This window comes from Neofelis nebulosa, chromosome 1, assembly GCF_028018385.1.
Source record: "Neofelis nebulosa isolate mNeoNeb1 chromosome 1, mNeoNeb1.pri, whole genome shotgun sequence".
NCBI classification, from domain to species: Eukaryota; Metazoa; Chordata; class Mammalia; order Carnivora; family Felidae; genus Neofelis; species Neofelis nebulosa.
Genome location: NC_080782.1, coordinates 161,769,046 through 161,786,472, shown reverse-complemented (window position 1 = coordinate 161,786,472; position 17,427 = coordinate 161,769,046). Strand labels below are relative to the sequence as shown.

The window sequence follows — 17,427 nt, the reverse complement described above, 5'->3', positions numbered from 1 at the left end:
CATGGAGGAGGGAGAAACAAGCCGTCTGGTGGGGGAGGGAGATGACACAGAAGTGAGCCCCCCTAAACATGGCAAGGCGGGTAAGGGCCCTGCCCCCCACCAGACACATCCGCGGGTGGAGGGGGCAGACTGGTTGCCCCAAGCCTGGAACGCCAACGGTGCTCCACACGGGTGCATTTGGCGCCGGACTTGCTGGGCTGAGGGATCAAGCCGTATTTAGTGTAGAGTGAACCCAGGCCACCTGGTTTTGTCCAAGTGTCCTGGGACACGCCCGTTCCTTAAACGGCATCCTTGGACAGAGATGGTCCGGCCAAAGAGACTATCTGCCCCTGGAGCCAGACGTGCTCACCATCTGGGCCTTTGCACAAGAGGTTCGCTGGCAGCCCAGCCGGCCGCCAGCAGGGGTCTCAGCAAGCGGACGGCTGTGCACCTAAGGAGACCCACCAGTGGGCGAGTGCGGCCCGCCTCCTACTCCCGGCCAAGCCACCTCCCACCCTGTGCCATGGCTCCTTGTCTTCGAAACAGGGGCCTCGGTGCTGGTGACCAGGATGGTCTGGAGCACATAAGATGAGGGCCCTGGGAGGGCCCCGCTGTGTCATGGACAGTAAAGCCGGTGTGCAAGCCTCTGGTGTCCTCCCCACAGCTCGGGCTGCAGGTGCTGAGGGGAGTTTCCTGCGTGCAGAATCCAGGAGCTGCCAGGAGCCCCGCGCCCGGAGCACAGGAGCTGGCTGGCCCCATTTCCTGCAGAGGAAAGAGGAGGATGGGCTGGCACACTCGGGCTTCTCTGGCTGTCAGGGGGAGACACAGGCCCCTGCCTGGTAGAGCTGCCATGGCATGGGCTCCCGGTGACATCGAGACAGCCCCTAAGGGCTAACACGGCTTATGCACCCACAGGCTCCCACGTTACCCCCAGCACCGGGTGCTAGAGATGGGAGGGGCTCACCCAGGACCTGGTCTCCCCCACATGCTGAACACACCCAGAGACAACACCACACACAAAGAGGCCGGCGAGACAGGCCCAGGGCACCCCCTGTCCCCAAGGGCCAGGCTCTGCATGTCACAGCAGCCACCCTGTGGATGACCAGCCAGAGCAGAAGACTTTTGGGACATCACTGCCGCATTCCGTCTGTGAGGGGTTGTTAAGCACCCACCGTGTGCCACACACCCCTGCAGCAAAAAGCAGACAGCCTGAGGCTTCTGTCCCAGTGAGCAAGGGTGTCGGAGGTCACTCACCACGTGCAGAATGTCAGGTGTGGTGGGCGCTGTGGTATATGGGGCAGTGTCTCCATCCCTGTCTCTGTCTCCTGCTGTCTCTCTGTCCCTGTCTCTGTCTCTCCCTGTCTCTGTGACACCCCCCCCCCCCGCCCCTGAGGGCCCTGGCATGTGGCCCGCACCCACCGCGTGGCTGGACTGCCACGGGCTGAGCCTCCTTGGGCTGGGGGGATGCAGCAGGTGTATCTCCCACGTCTCACGTGCAGTGCACTGGCCAGGAGCCCCCATACTCCTCACCCCCTCTCCCGGGTGGCTGGACAGGCTTGAGAGAGAGAGAGACTCACCGTAAGGCCCCCGATCTGGGGGCTCACTTCCCTGCCCCCGCCCACCCCCAGTGGGGTGTGCGAGGCAAAGCCCCTTCTGGGAAACCCCCAGCCCGCGGGCATCTCCAGGACTGAGAGGGCCAGCCCGCTGCTCCCTGGGCATGGGCCCCCCGACCTCTAGCCAGATGTCCTGAGCTGGCACAGCTGCCCTGGGCAGGGCAGACCCCCCAGAAGTGTGGGCAGGAGCCCTCAGCCCAGAGGGGCCACAGGACACCCCTGCCTCCTGGGGCCCCTGGATTTCAGCGGGGTGGTGCCAGCCTTTCACGATGGCAAAGCCAGTGCACCAGGACCCCCTATGATGGTGGCACTGGGTGGCACCTCCTGATGCCACCTGGAGACAGAAGCCATGGGCAGAAGGTCTGCTGCTATGGCCGACAGCCCTGGGTCCAAACCCCATATGCGCCCCAGACAGCCCTGGGCTGACACCTGCTGTAGACCTAAGAGTCTGTCCTGGAGAAAAGATGGGACTGAACACTCAGCTCTTAGCGTGGCTGGAAGGACAGAATGACCACAGACACAACGTGGCTGGAAAGACACAATGACCACAGCCACAACGTGGCTGGAAGGACAGAATGACTACAGACGCAACATCTGCAAACTATAAAATGACACCTTTGTTCTTCTAAGAACTCCCTGTGCCCATGGCTGGCCCCTCAGACCGAGTGCCCAATGATGCCAGGGACACCCCAGCCGCCCCGGGGCTGCATCTGCAGGGTGGCCCTGCCCCCGCGAGGTCACTGGCCCCCGGCCCCTCAGCGGCCCAGGCTCCAATCAGGAGGCGGTGATAAAAGAAGGTCGACCAGCCGCCCGGGGCCAGGGTGCGTGAACCTTGCCCTGGAGGCCTGTCACGGAGGGACAGACACGCCGTTCTTGGCCACACCATGGCGGGCCCACGGTGCCTTGTCCTGCTCAGCGCCTCGCTGACCTGCCTCCTGCTCCTGGGGGACAGTGGTAAGTGCCCTCGCCCTACAGACTACAGAGGTGACCCCCAGGGAAGAGGGGGGACAGTGGGAACCAGGGTGCTGCCCTCACACCTCCACAGGGTGGAGAGTGGGTGCCCATCTCCTGGCGTGACATGGCTGGGCCTGGTGGCCTCCTTCCCTGTGGGTGGGGAGCCAGATGGCAGGCCGGGTCACACACAGAAGCCGTGAACAGGGAAAGAGGGAGAGACCAAGAGAGATGGAGAGAAGTGCCCCTCCACGGCCAGAGCGAGCCCAGTGGTGGGGGCGGGGGGGGGGGGGTTGGTCACAGGCAGGGAGGAGCTTCCAGGGCTGAAAGAGAATGAGGTTCAAGCCGGTGCCTCCACCCTTAGGCCGGCTTGGCCAGGGGAAGAGACTGCCTGATTGAAGGCTGGACAGAGGGGGGCTTCTGCAACTTCCAGAAAGGCCAGAGGAGCAGGGCCTGGGGGTGGGCAGGGGCCCGGCAGCTGTTTGCATCCTGGATGGAGGGGGGTGGACAGGGCCCACGGGGCAGGCAGAGGGCACCTGGTGTGTGGGGGACGGGGAGGCTGTGAGAAGAGAGAAACCTAGTGTATAGCAACACCTAGTGTGTACCAACCTGAACATTGAGACACACACGTCGTAATCCTCACTTGCCGATAGTGGGCAAGTGAACTGTATCTGAATCGAGACCGCCTGGCTCCCGGGTTCCAAGTCGAGTCCTGCACGTGGGGAGCTGAGGGCTCACCATCAAGGGTGGGGGCGGAGTTCAGAATGCAGGTCGCAACCAGGAAGAGCAACTTGGAGGGCGAGGCAAGAAGGAAGGCAGAGAGCGGGTGTGGGGCTGAGGAGGAGTCGGGGGTCCTGGTCCACGGTGGAGAGAGAGAGAAGGTGGTGAGAGACCGAGAGCGCAGCTGGAGACGTGGGCGCAGGTGGAGGAGGATCTGGGGGTCCCGGTGCACGGTGGAGAGAGGGCAGGGCGGGCGCAGCCAGAGGAGGGGTTCCGAGATGCTCGGATCCAAGACCATTCAGCGGGCGGGTGGGGATTCATCTGAGAGCCGCAAATCAATTCAGTGGGATTCTTAAGTGAAGCAGAACAGAAATCAAGTACAAAACTTTGTAATAAGAACTGTTTCTTCAAAGCCATGTTTTCGTGTGTGGTCCTGGGCCTTGATGAAAAGCCTATTTTGGTCGTAGAGCGTGATCATAACAGCGCCACAGCTCACCCCTTCGGAGAGCTGAGAGCGGGAAGGGTGGGGGCTGGGCAGGGCACAGGAGGGTGGCCCCAGGACCTCTGGGAAGCGAGAGTCCAGGGAGGGCTTGGGGGGGGGGGCCAGCGCGGAGCTGCCACTGAGGCCCCGGGAGGCGGCAAGGGGAAGGAGCGAGCGGACTTGCACACGGAGGGGAGCCTGGGGCCTGGAACAGGCGGGGTCCCGTCCTGGGCTGGCTCGGGGCGCGAGCAAGGGACCTTTTGCAGCGCGGGGGTGAGCGGACGCCGCAGGATGGGGAAGGGCAGGCGGGCAGCTGAGGCCCTCTCCGCTTGGTGTCCCTGCCTGTCTGCTAGTGTTCCTTCCCCCGGAGCACGCCAGCAGCGTCCTGGGGAGGGTCCGCAGGGCCAACTCGTTTTGGGAAGAGATGAAGAAAGGGAACCTGGAGAGAGAGTGTATGGAGGAGACGTGCTCGTTTGAGGAGGCCCGCGAGGTCTTCGAGGACACCACCAAGACGGTAAGGGCTGGCGCACAGGCGCCCTGTGATGGGTGCACCCCTCGGTGGAGGCTGACCTCGCCCCTGCCGGGAGCCCAGGGCATACCTGGGCACCCGGGGTGTGCGGGGCTGAGACAGGGAATACTTCTGGTGGGGAGACTGAGGGTGGGGCGGGGCCCAGTCCATTAGGAGGGTCATGAGAACTTCCAGAGGCTTTATTAAATCAACTCTAAAACATATGGTGTTCACTTTAAAAATTATTCACGACCTCACTGCACCTCCCCGGGCTGGGCGGCACACGGGGACACGGAGCCCACACAGTCTTCACCCAAATCCCCAGCCACTGCTGTACTTGACATCGGGCACCCAAGAGCTACACCCGGAGTCGGTGTGTCGCCAGCAAACATCCCATGAGCCAACTCCACAACTGGAAATATGGAAAAGCAAATAAATGAGAGAGGCTGGAACCATTTCGAGAAAGAGGAATCACGACGCCCAATTCAAGGACTCACTGCAAAGCTTCACTAACCACAGGGGCATTCGCGTGTGCTGCTGGTAAGGGGACAGGTGCTTAGATCCACGGGACACACCAGAAGGTCCATAAACAGGCCCACAGAAATATGGCCAATTGATACAAACAAAGGTTCATAAGTGAGTCAGTGAAGGAAGAAGTGTCTTTTTCCACTGATGGTTTGGGGACATCGGCACATCTCCACACACACAAGGTCCGCTTTGACCTCAGTCTCACAACTGTACAAAAGTCAACTCAAAATGGATCGAGGATCTAAAGGTAAAACATAGAACTTTAAGGAGAGAATTGTCATGTCATGAAGTTGGGCAAAAATTCTTAGACACAACATTGAAACCATAACCCATGAAGGAGAAAGTGAGTAAATTGGACTTATTCCAGGGACGCCTGGGGGGCTCAGCTGGTTAAGCGTCTGACTCTTGGTTTCAGCTCAGGTTCGAGCACAATGTTGAACTCTGTGTTGGCGGTGTGGAGCCTGCTTAGGATTCTCTCTCTCTCTCTCTCTCTCTCTCTCTCTCTCTCTCTCTCTCTCTCCCCCTCCCTCCCCTGCTCATGTTCTCTGTACCTCAAAATAAATACACAAACTTAAAAAGATTGGACCTATTCCAAATTGAAAACTTGCTCTGTGAAAGACACGGAAGACTAAAAATACAAGCTATTAACTAAAAAAATATTTACAAATCACACATCTGACAAAGGGCCTGTACTCAGATGTGTAAAGAACTCTCACAACTCAGTAGAAGAAAATAGGGGCGCCTGGGTGGCTCAGTCAGTTAAGCGTCCGACTTCAGCTCAGGTCACGATCTCACGGTCCGTGAGTTCGAGCCCCGCGTCGGGCTCTGGGCTGATGGCTCAGAGCCTAGAGCCTGCTTCCGATTCTGTCTCCCTCTCTCTCTGCCCCTCCCCCATTCATGCTCTGTCTCTGTCTCAAAAATAAATAAACTGGGGCGCCTGGGTGGCGCAGTCGGTTAAGTGTCCGACTTCAGCCAGGTCACGATCTCGCTGTCCGTGAGTTCGAGCCCCGCGTCAGGCTCTGGGCTGATGGCTCGGAGCCTGGAGCCTGTTTCCGATTCTGTGTCTCCCTCTCTCTCTGCCCCTCCCCCGTTCATGCTCTGTCTCTCTCTGTCCCAAAAAAATAAATAAAAAACGTTGAAAAAAAAATTAAAAAATAAATAAATAAATAAATAAATAAATAAATAAATAAACGTTAAAAAAATTAAAAAAAAAAAAAAAGAAAATAAATAAGTGATAACTATAATGGGCGGAAGCGAGAACAGACCTTCCCAAGAGCACGTGAAGTGCAAATGTGCACAGGAGCCACCCGACATCCTCAGCTGGCACAGAAGTGCAGACTCCAGCCATGAGGAGACACCACTGTATACGTGCAGAACTGGAACCAGGGACACGGCCAGCGTGGTGCAGGTGCGGGTAGCCTGGGCCCCACCCCTGAGTGCTTACCCTGGAGAAATTACCACTCCTTTCACACGAAAACCTGGATTGCCCCAAACTCTCGCCCTTGTACCCACTTGGTGCAGGGACCCACAAGCCACGGCATGGTGGAATTCTACTCCACAACATAAACAAACGACTGATGCACGTGGTGACTTCAACGAGGGTCAGAGGCATCATCTGGATGAAGCTAGTCTCACGAGGGCGTCGGTGCATCTGTATGACCCTCTCGGAGGTCACGGCTGTGGTGGCACCAGGGGTGCGGCCATCAGGGGCTGTGAATGTGGGGGGCAGTGGAGGTGCGTATCCAAATCTGTGTGTCGGATTTCACAGAACTGCACACCGAAGTAGTTTTGCTGTGTGATCATGTCTTCAGCGAACTGTAAAGAGACAGCATATCCGTGTCCTGGGGCTTCTGTAACTAAGCACAAGCTGGGGGCCTGGCAACGACGGGACTCACTCTCCCACAGTCCTGGCAGCCGCAAGTCCCAGTCAAAGAAGGTGTCAACACAGATGTACAAAACTTCTAGAATACAGAGCCCAGGAGAGGGCCGCTGCTGGGATGCATGGTCTTCCGGAAGCAGAGAGCTCCAGGGAAGGAGCAGGAAACAGGGTCATACGTGTTTCTTGCTACATCAAGAAGTACAAGCCATCATGATGAAGAGCATTCCAGAAAATTCCAAACCTTGTCTTACGCTTTCAGTATGTGCCAGGTGGCAGTAGGGAGATTTTTACTCTCTAGTCTGAAATGTAGGTTAGTTGCTAATGAAGGGATGTACAGTGTGTGCTGGGGGTGGAAACACAGCCCCTGCTCAGAGGTTCTGCCCAGTCATGCTGACCTTGGAACACGGTACAGTGCAGCTTCCCTGGGCACCCGGAAGCACGCCCGCCGACACGAAAGTGGAAAGCTTCCTTTATCAGTGGTCTCAGGGGGATGTGCTCCGTGCCCTCTCCCGGCTTCTGGGCATTGCCAGCCTTGCAGGCCCATCACTCAGGTCTCTGCTCTGCTTCCACGCGTGGCTCTTGAGCACTTTCCGTCTCTCCTGATGGCACTGCCACTGGTTCCAGGTCCACCCTAAGCCCGTGTGGTCTCTTCGTGATGCATACCTTGGTTACATCTGCAAAGACCCTATTTCCAGTTAAAGCCACGTTCTGAGGTTGCACCTGAATTGGCAGTGGGGGCGGGGGGCAGGGGGTACCCTGTTCAAACTACTGAACACAGCAAACAAGTTCTAAGACTGAACACTTTCTAGTGTAATATAGGGTCTTGGTGTCCTATTTTAACTAATTACCAATTAACCATTTTTTCAGTTTAACATGGTTAACCACCAAGCATCTGATCCCTTATTGAATCTTTGATATTTAACTTAAAACCATTCATTGATCAGCTTGGGGGTAGCAAAGAGAGCAGACCATTCTTGGTACAATCCATTTCTTGGTGGTTAGATTAAAAATAAATGCTCGATATTCAACAGAGATGGTGCATCTGAGACAATCGAAGCCGCATCTGTACAGACGCAGATCTGAACATTTCCCTGTCAGACTCCATAGTGTTAGAGCAATTCGGACCAGGAAAGGCCCCGTTTGGGACAGCATCTACTGAGGTTGAGTGACGAGGTTATGGTTGTCCTCAGTGTGAAATGTCTGTGTTTTCCTTAATGTATTTTAAAATCTTTTTTCCCTTTTAGACTGAATTCTGGAATAAATACAAAGGTGAGATGGTTTCTATTTTAATACTGACTGGGGCTCATTCGGACACTGAAATGGGGGAGAAGGTATTTCAATTTTGACAATTCTTCCTGAATTTCCCTTCTGTTCCTGCTTATAGCTTCCTCACCTAAGACTCTCCCTCTCCGTGTGTTTCCCCAGTAGTTACTGTGGGATTATTTGGGGGGGTAAATGTCATGGTTCCGGTTTTGTTACTTGAACGTGGATTTCATCAGCTCGCCTTACTGGAGCATCAACCTGTCTCATCATTTTTTAAATCCAAGGTATTAGGTAGAAACAAAGATCAGGTCTTCTAATAAGATGGAACGTCCACAGCTTGTGAAATGGTATCAATCATGACTCGTGTTTCATTCTGCTAACATTCTTTAAATTTCCCCAAATGGCAGTTGGGCCTGCCTCTAGATCAGATTGTCCAAACGCACCGAGGAGTGTGAGGCCCCTGTCAGTGCTGGCCAGCAGCCTCCACACTCCTGCTCTACCTCCAGACCATTTGGGAAGAGGCGCCCGGACACCTGTCTTGTCGCTGTCCAGCCTAGAAACAGGTGCCGGGTGGCCGCCCATCCTCCCTTCTTCCAGCTGGTCCCACCTGGCCACCAGCCCAGAGCTCCTCACTGTTGAAAACAGGCAGTCAAACATTTCAGCAGAAAGAGAAAAGCTTATCAATAACCCAGTTAGATAAGAGCATCACGTACACAGAGCGCAAAGGCTGGGGTAAAATGAAGTCCAGCCGGGAGAAATGTTTACAGGGAGACAGGAAGAGCCTCAAGCTTGTTCAAGCGACCTGAACTATGTGTGCCAAGATCAACATAGCAAAGCCATTTCCTTGATGACGGCAGCTGCCTGCAAGCTTCAGGTCCCCAAACCCTGTCTTTGCAGATGGAGACCAGTGTGAAAGCAACCCTTGCCAGAACCAGGGCAAATGCATGGACAGCCTCGGGGGATACACGTGCACCTGCTTGGAAGGATACGAAGGCAAAAACTGTGAATTGTGTGAGTTCCTTTTCTTGGTGTACCTTCGGGTCAGGGTCGCCTGAAGGGTCAGGAACGAGGGAAGAAGCTGAAACCCCTAAGGAAAACATCTCGGGTTCCTTCCGAGGTAGAGTCTGTGTTCCCTTGTGCTGTGCCTTTGTAGGAACAGCAAAAACAAAGTGAAAGTGTGTCCTACAATCCACTGGGTTTTAGATACAATGAGAGACACACAGCCTTCTGTGTTCCTCTGAGGGGGCTGCAGCCACAGAGCATGTGGCCGGGAACACGGAGACCTGGGGTGGTGCTACCCATCTTCTTAAATTCCTTGTGGCCCCGGCAGCGGCTCTGAATCGGCCACTTGGGTTTGTCAGTGCAGATGTCAATTCCGAATGTCCGCAATTGTCCAATTATACAAATCTGATACATTTAGTGAATTCTACAGGGAAAAGTCACTAAGAGTTTTCCTAACATGGTGAGTATGGCCATTAATTTTTTAAAATAAAAATTAGATTCAGATTAGGCCAGTTTTCATTAAGAAGAAAGATACACATTTCTTTCAGATTACTTAATTCGTAACCTTTAGGAAGTGCTCGGAGCTGGGATCACTGTGGGACTGTCCCCGACGGGGATCTCGGTCCCGCATCATCCCTCCCGCAGCCCAGAGCATCCTCTCCTGCTCCCCATCTGGCTGAACCAGAGCCGTTGGGCATTTTCTAAAGTTTCACTAACGGTGATCCTCTCACTGTAATCATTTATTCATCAGAACCCCAGGGGCAGAATGTACGTAAATTGTCTTGGTGACGCCACTGCTGTCAGTGTGCGGTCACATGTTGAGCGTGTGCTGGCGACGGTGGGCAATTCTGGCAGAATCGGAGCCCCTGAGCCATGGGGGATGTGCTCAACCTGGCCTGGAAGGCCCAGGAAACCAGCCACGGTCTCACTGTGTCAGGAGCTGCACATGACCTGGGAGGCAGTGTGGCCTCCACCACTTTACAAGTGAGGAAACAGAGGCCCATAGGGTTTAAAGCACTTGCCCAAATCACACGACTGGTGACAGAAAGCACCCGGCCCGTCTCTGCTGCTGCCTCGCCGGGGCCCGGACCCCAGTCTCCCAGACCAGTTCCAGACCAGTTCCAGACCCTTTATTCCGAAGGCGACCCTCCAGCCTCAGTGGACCGGCCCGTGGCCACGCTGCTGTGCTCCGCCTGGCCCGTGGCCCCAGAGCCCTTCCTCGTGCCAGCCGGCGCACACTGGTCGTGGGGCTGTGGGGGGAGGCGCGTGCCCCTCTTAGGGCTGAACATGGGGCCCGTGACGGGGGGTGGGGGGGGGGGGGCGGGTCTGGGCGCCCAGGGCCCGGCAGACAGCACGCTGGCCCCATGTGGTGAGGGAGCCACAGGGCAGGGACAAGCCTGCACACAGAGCCCCTGGCCCCCAGCCTACTCCAGGGGCCCGTCCCACTCGCGCGGTTCCGTGCAGTGGCCACCCCTCTGCTGCAGCGGGGAAGGGGGGCAGGCTGACAGTGGGTGGATCTGCCCTGGTGCTGCTGTCCCACCTCCCGGCTGCCTGCGGCCTCGGTGTCCCCGGCCAGTCCTGAGGGCCTACACGTGTCCCCGCAGCCATGCGGAAAGCCTGCAGCCTGGACAACGGTGACTGTGACCAGTTCTGCAGTGAGGAGCAGGGCTCCGTGGTGTGCGCCTGCGCCAGCGGCTACGTCCTCGCGGATGACGGCAAATCCTGCGTCTCCACCGGTAGGAGGCGCGTGGGCCGGAGCGGGACCGCAGGCCCTATGAGCCGCCTGAGAAACGGGCCAGTGACGCTGCCTGACTCCCCAGGGGAGGTGCAGACGTCAAGGGACTTGGGGGTGGGGGGCGCTCTGCCCAGCGCCGGGCTCGTGGCAGACCCTGAGGAGCCACGAAATGGTCGTGATCACGGCACGTCCTGTTGCCCCGGGAGTTGGAGCATGTCCGGGGCAGCGAGGCCTGACTGTGTCTGGGCCGTGGACTTGGAGGGGGGGGAGGGTGCAGGAGCCAAAGGGGGAGCCGAGGACCCTGAGAACAATTAGACCACACAGGCCCCAAGTGACAGCCCTCAGGCTTCCTTTTCCGTGATGTTCCGTGATGTTCTGTGACAAAAGCCGGGCCCTGAGTCTGGCCTAGAGGTTCACAGAGGGCAGGGCCCAGCAAGGGGACGGGGTCCTCGCTGCTCCGGTCCAACCACTCTTCTCTGCGGCAGGGCCTGCCTGGGCTGGAGCACTGAGAGGCCACTGTGCTCTCTCTCTTAGCTTCCTCTGCTTCTCACTGTGGCCCCAAGCGCTCCTCAAAGCCGGCCCCTGCCCAACCAACAGCTGTGGCATCACCTGGGGCGGGACCTCTGTTACCAGCACGTTCCTCCCTATTCCCTCCTCCTGTGGGCCGGGCGGACAGTTCCATTGGGGGGGGGGGGGGGTGAAGGGCGGGGGGAGGGGTTCCTGCTCACTGAGGCTGGCCCATGTTCTTTCAGGGCCTTTCCCCTGCGGGAAACACACTCCGACGCGCAGGAGGAGGTCAGCCGAGACCGCCCATGGCGGTGAGGGTCCCTCTGAAGCAGACGTGCAGGACCAGCACCCTGAAGACCTGCCTCCCACCGACAGCCCTCTGTACCTGCAGCCCTTCAACAAGACGGAGGCCAGCCCCGTGGAGGACTCAAGCAACCTGATCCGGATCGTGGGTGGGCAGAACTGCCCAGATGGCGAGTGTCCCTGGCAGGTGACTACAGAGCGGGCCTGGCGGTGCCGGTGGGCGGTGGGGACTCCCTGCTGGCTCTGGGGCAGAGCGTGCCTGAGGTGAGAAGTGGGCCCTGTCCCTCCCCACCCAATGTCCAATCCCATGTGTGTGTCCATGAAGGACAGACAGAAAGGAGAGGAGCCCCGGAACCCAGCGCGGGCTGCAGGATCAGGCCAGCGGGTGGAGTGGCTGCCTGATGGGGGCCAGCCCTCTGTTTGCCCCTCCGACTGGCAGGCTGACACTCTGTCCCTCGGTCTCATCTCTGATTTGGTCAGTGCTAACGAGGCGGGTAGCAATCTGGGGAGAAGTACATCCACCTGTTTGCAATCCACGCTCTCTGGTCGTTGGACGGAGGTTTCCAGATGAACAAGTAACACAGGACTCATGCTTGGAGTTGAGTTTCAGACAAACAACGAACAACTTTTACTGTAATGTGTCCCAAAGACAACAGGGGTTGGTGCTAGAAGCCATTGGATGCTTATCTGATTCGGCTTGACTGGGTGGCGCCTGCTGTCTCTGGCGAATCTGGGCGTGAAATGCTTAGTACCCAAAGCCAACAACAGACCCTCCAGAGCCACCACCACCCTTTACACATTTCTTCACCTGCCCCACCTCCCAGCTCTACGTTATCAGGGGCCCAGAGGGGAGCATGCGCTCGTGTGGTCACCACGGGGTTGGTGTGTGCTGAGCGAGCGCCACCGATGTGGCTCCGGCGGGAGCTCAGTGGCCCCAGGCCGGCGTGGAGCTCGGGGGGCTTTGGAAGGCCCCCCACAGACAGACAGGATGGGGGGGTGCGGCGGGGACCTGGGCGGTGGGATCCTCTCCAGGGGACGCAAGAGCCCTGCCCTCCCAGTCCAGCGGCCTTGCCATCACGTGTAGGAGAAGAGTCAGGGTCCAGGTCTGGGGAAGACTGACGCCCCTTGGCCCTGCTACTTCGTGCCGGTCACCAAGGTCTTCAGGAACGCTTTCAGACTTGGAACCTTGTTGTTCCCCAACCGGCATGAGCCAGCCATGTGCTGGAACTCTCTAGATAAAAAGGAAAAAGTGCGCCATTTCCAGATTTGCAGCCCGGTTCTCTGGGGAAGAAGGGACACGAGGGCTGCAGGGCCGCCTGGGCCTGCCAGCGCTCACTCCCTGGGGCGATGCCCTCACTCTCAAATCCTGTCGGGGAGAAAGCCGCCCACAGGGGGAGCCCCGTGGATTCCAAGGGATTTGCCCTTGAGTGGTGGCATCTGTGGGCCGTCGGGGGAGGGCCGTCCCAGATACCAGAAGCTTCTCCCCAAACACTGGCGCCCGCCTGGTCTGTGCGCTAATCCGTAGCCATGTAGCCGGCAAAGGTTATCAACAACGACGATCGTTTTTCTACGGGTGACAGCTCTGGAAGGGACAGGACGGCTCCCTGAAGAAGGAGTCTGGGGTCCAGGAGCAGAAAGTTGAAGCGAGGCAGAAGCCCCTCAGGCGCCAGGCACTAGCGGCGCCCCTGCAGACGTCTGTTGGGTGGACCACTTGGCTGCTCTGTGGGAAGCAGCCACCCAAAGCTGCGGTTTCCGCAGAGCAGCGGGGGGAGGACCTGGGGAGGGGCTGCGGCCCGGCCGTGAGCCCCACGGTGAGGTCTCCGAGCGTGCGCTGGCACCACGCCCCGCGGGACACATGAGAAAAGGAGGGGCCGCGCTGCGGGCAGGTGTGCAGGCCAGGCCGGCGCTGCCCTGGGCCTTGCGTTCCCGATGGGGAGGGGAGCCCAGAGGTCAGTCCCAACCTTGGGGGGGACTCCTGCATGCTCCCCACAGGCCCTGCTCATCAACGAAGAGAATGAGGGGTTTTGCGGCGGCACCATCCTGAGCGAGTACCACATCCTCACTGCAGCGCACTGTCTGCACCAGGCCAAGAGATTCAAGGTGAGGGTAGGTAAGTGCGCCACACTCGGAGACACTAGTTAACACGCCGAACCCCGTGGGGGTGCGGGTGGGGGGGGTCACAGGCGAGGGAGGGCGGAGAAGGGGAAAGCGGGGGGGGGGGGGGGCAGGGGTGGGGCCGGTCCTCCCCCTTGCCGTCTGTGTCCAGGCCCAGCGCAGCGAGCCTCCCCTCAGGGCCCCTTCCTCTGGGAAGGTTTCCGGAGCCCTCCGAGCACAGAGCATCTGCTGCTCGTGTTTGCGTCTGCGGGGCTGTTTTGTGACGTCCGTCCTTCTCCTCCAGACTCTAGACCAGTTCAGCAAAGATCCACCGCAAGCCACACATGCAGGCCATCCATGTGCCTTTTAATTTTCTAGTTCCATTTCCTATTAGGCAGCTTCAAAGTTTATAGGTGAAATTAATTTTAGCAATATGTCTTAGTCCAGTATATCCAAAATATTATCGTTTCAACGCGTAATCAGTTCTGAACTAGAACGAGATATTCTGAGTCTGTGTTCTCATGACAAATCTGATGCTGACACTCAGCAAGTCCCAGTTCCGACCGGACACCGTCCCGGTGCCAGGCAGCCGTCTGGACAGCGTGGCCAGCCGGTCAGGCACAGAGCCTTCCGCCCCCAGGTGCCCCTGCCGCGCGGCACAGGCTCAGAAAGTATCCACCCGAAGTACTGGCCACACTTAAAAGTGTGGCTGGCGGTCGCCCCTGGGGAGTGAAACTGAAAGTCATCTTTATTTGCCTCGTTACGATTTTATCTTTCAGAGTCTCTAGTGACCATGTTCCATTTTTTTAATAAAAAAAAAAATAACCGCTACTCTCAAAAGCACCGTGCACGTATAAGTGCACGGCCCACCCCGAGCTGAACGCCACCATGTCCTCACCATCTCCCAGGTGAACGGGACACGGGCATCGAGGAGGGCAACGAGGTGGCACACGAGGTGGACGTGATCATCAAGCACAACAAGTTTGTCCGGGAGACCTATGACTTCGACATCGCTGTCATCAGGCTGAGGACGCCCATCACCTTCCGCAGGAATGTGGCCCCCGCCTGTCTGCCCCAGAAGGACTGGGCCGAGTCCACACTCATGGCGCAGAAGACGGGCATCGTGAGCGGGTTCGGGAAGACTCACGAGAAGGGCCGGCCATCTGCCATCCTCAAGATGCTGGAGGTGCCCTACGTGGACAGGAACACGTGCAAGCTGTCCAGCAGCTTCACCATCACCCAGAACATGTTCTGCGCCGGCTACGACACGAACCCCGAGGATGCCTGTCAGGGGGACAGCGGGGGCCCCCACGTCACCCGGTTCAAGGACACCTACTTCGTCACTGGCATCGTCAGCTGGGGAGAAGGATGCGCGCGGAAAGGGAAGTACGGCATCTACACCAAGGTCACCAACTTCCTCAAGTGGATTGACAAGTCCATGAGGGCCAGAGCCGGGGCCCAAGGCTGAGCGGGGTGGCCTTGCGCCCCACCCCCAGCTGCTGGTGTCTCGTTTGTGTGGCCCAAGGCCGAGCGGGGGGCCCTACGCCCCACCCCCATTAAAGTCATGCCAGCTGCTGGTGTCTCGTTTGTGTTTGCACGGGCCGGTCTCAGCGGCAGCGCCCGGACCAGGTCTCCTGTCTGCGGTGGCGCCACCTGTGTGGATTCCTTACCCTGGTGTTTTCCTCGCTCCGTGGAAAACATGTTCCTCTGGGCACCAGAGCCAGCCTTTCCCTCTCCAAGTTGGGAAGTGCCATCAAGAGATGCTAGACGGTGGGACAGGAGTCCAGACACCCCAGGACAGCCCCCCCCCATTGACAGCAGGCTCTTCCGGTTGTGGTCAGGACACTGGGGAGGCAGTAGCAGGGGCTCTGGGAGCAGGGGCGGGGCGGGGGTCCCAGGAAGGCTCTCCGAGAGCCTCTCACTGGCCCCGATGCTTCTGCGTGGACTGAGCAGCTGCTCCTCCCGCTGGTCCCGCGCTGGACGCGGCCGGGGGGCCATCCGCTGTCCCGCAAGTGGCTCATGTGCTCCCAGGGGCAACGGTCCCAGGCCCCCAGATTAAACCAGTCTGTGTGGACGTGACTCCTCAGCAGCCCCGAGCGCCCTGTGTGCTGTGGGGTCCGGGGGAGGGGCCCGTCTGCTCTGCACGGCCAGCCCTTCCCGTCAGGGTCCCCAGCCTGCGGTCATGAGGAGCAAAGTGCTTTAGCAAACCCTTTTCCAAACGCCCCCCCAGTTTGCATTTTGCGTAACTGCAATGAGCAAAGTTTCAAAGTGCCAGTACCGAGATGCCCCAAATGTCACAGGCTGGCAGCGTGCTTTGTCAACAGCAGGCAACGCGAGGTTAGGGAAATCGATGTGAGCGGACACATGGTTTCCCAGAGGCCGTCAGAGGTGCACAGAGAAGGCCCAGGGCCGCGTGGCGGGGAGGCTGTCCTCTTGCGGGTTTGCCACGCACCTGAGCACTCTGTGCGCCCCAAGCCCTGGATGGGTTCTGAGGTCAAAGGTGGTCTGGGGCCCAGACAGGATTGCGGCCACCCCCATCTCTCACTGGTGGCCCGGGGTGGCGATGGGGCTCACATGCGCATCAGAGGGGGAGACTGAGGCACACCAGAGAGAAGGGTGTGCCCCCGCTGCCTCCCTCTGGCGGCTCCTCCTCTCTTCCAGAAGGAGAATCCGTTCAGTGAGGCCCTGGAGGAGACGACAGGACGCTGTGGGGAGGGCGGTGAGGGCTGGGACTCATGACAGGGCACCTGCTGTCCCCTGTGCCCCGCCGCCATCACCTCCCTCCATGATGCTATCAGCCTAGGGACGGAGCTAAAGGAGCTACCTGGCGCACATGTCCCTCTCACCAGGCTGGTCGGCTGTGACCAAGCATCGAGTGCCCCTCAGGGACACGGGGTCACGGCAGGGTGGCTGGGGTGGGGCCCAGGCCCTGTGGACAGCGGGCACAAGGCCCAGGAGCCGCAAGGGACAAGGCGGATGTGGTTCTTGTTCCCAAGGGAGAGGGCAGAGGTCTCAGGACAAATGCCATGAACCCCATCTGCTCCGTACCCCCACCTGTTCCTTGAAGGGTCACTGTCGCCCCCAAACACCGAGTGGCTTCCACAGGCCCAGCCTGAGTTAGGTGGGGGGGGGGGGGCTCGCTGGAGGGTGGGTGTGGCCAAGGCCAGGGCCAGTCCTGTTCAAGGGAGGCCGACGGAACTACCAGATCAGAGGGCAGGTGGGCCCGGGTTTCCGTTTAGGGGCAATTCCACCGCAGGAATCCCTGATTGAAGCAGGTCACCGAGGACACCAAACCCTGGAGTCTCCTGGAGTCTCAACTTTGCAGAGAAATGACTGTTTCATCACAGACAGGACAGGTGGCTTCCCCCAGCAACACCGTCCACAGGAGTCAGTACATGAGGGGAGCCAGTAATGGGGAGCCCACGTGGCATGGGCTGTGAGGCCCCCGCAGCCAGGATGCTGACAGTGCACCATGTGTCCCCAGTCCTTCCCGTGCGCCTGAGATTGAAACCAAACTTGCTACTTCCCCCATCACGTGGTGCTGAGTGCGTCTCGGGTTTGAGGACACATTCGGTTCTTACAGAACGCCCCCGGGGTCCGCTGGTTGCCTGGCTCAAAGCCCCAGGCTGTGGTCCACTCTGTGCCTTTACAGAAACGCTTGCCACGCTGCCTCGGGGACCCGTCCTGCCATACTGGCCTCCGTGCTGGGCCCCAGGCAGCCCGTGGCCCTGGGGTCACTCCAAGCCCCCGGAGGCTGCTTACTGGGCTCAGGTTTCTCTCCCCATCACACACCCCCTTATGTGCTCTCCTCCAGGCTGACTCTTGACCAGCCCCCTGCCCTCCTGTGTGTCCCCCGTGCAAGGG

At 58.7% G+C, this 17,427-nt stretch overlaps 1 protein-coding gene across 1 annotated transcript; it reads left to right on the top strand.

Annotated features, from left to right (window-relative positions):
* The first annotated feature begins 2,396 nt into the window (after positions 1–2,396).
* F10 (coagulation factor X) lies at positions 2,397–15,137 on the top strand. Its single transcript, XM_058742083.1, has 8 exons — positions 2,397–2,546; positions 4,098–4,258; positions 7,904–7,928; positions 8,820–8,933; positions 10,529–10,660; positions 11,412–11,656; positions 13,462–13,579; positions 14,472–15,137. The coding sequence occupies exons 1-8, from the start codon at positions 2,477–2,479 to the stop codon at positions 15,029–15,031; spliced, it is 1,425 nt and encodes a 474-aa protein (XP_058598066.1). The 5' UTR covers positions 2,397–2,476; the 3' UTR covers positions 15,032–15,137.
* The last annotated feature ends 2,290 nt before the right edge of the window (positions 15,138–17,427 follow it).

Excerpts from the sequence above, each read along its gene's own strand:
- F10 (XM_058742083.1), top strand. The coding sequence starts at position 2,477 with ATGGCGGGCCCACGGTGCCTTGTCCTGCTCAGCGCCTCGCTGACCTGC. Across the intron at positions 4,259-7,903 it reads TCGAGGACACCACCAAGACG|ACTGAATTCTGGAATAAATA; the intron begins GTAAGGGCTGGC and ends TTTCCCTTTTAG. Across the intron at positions 10,661-11,411 it reads CAAATCCTGCGTCTCCACCG|GGCCTTTCCCCTGCGGGAAA; the intron begins GTAGGAGGCGCG and ends ATGTTCTTTCAG.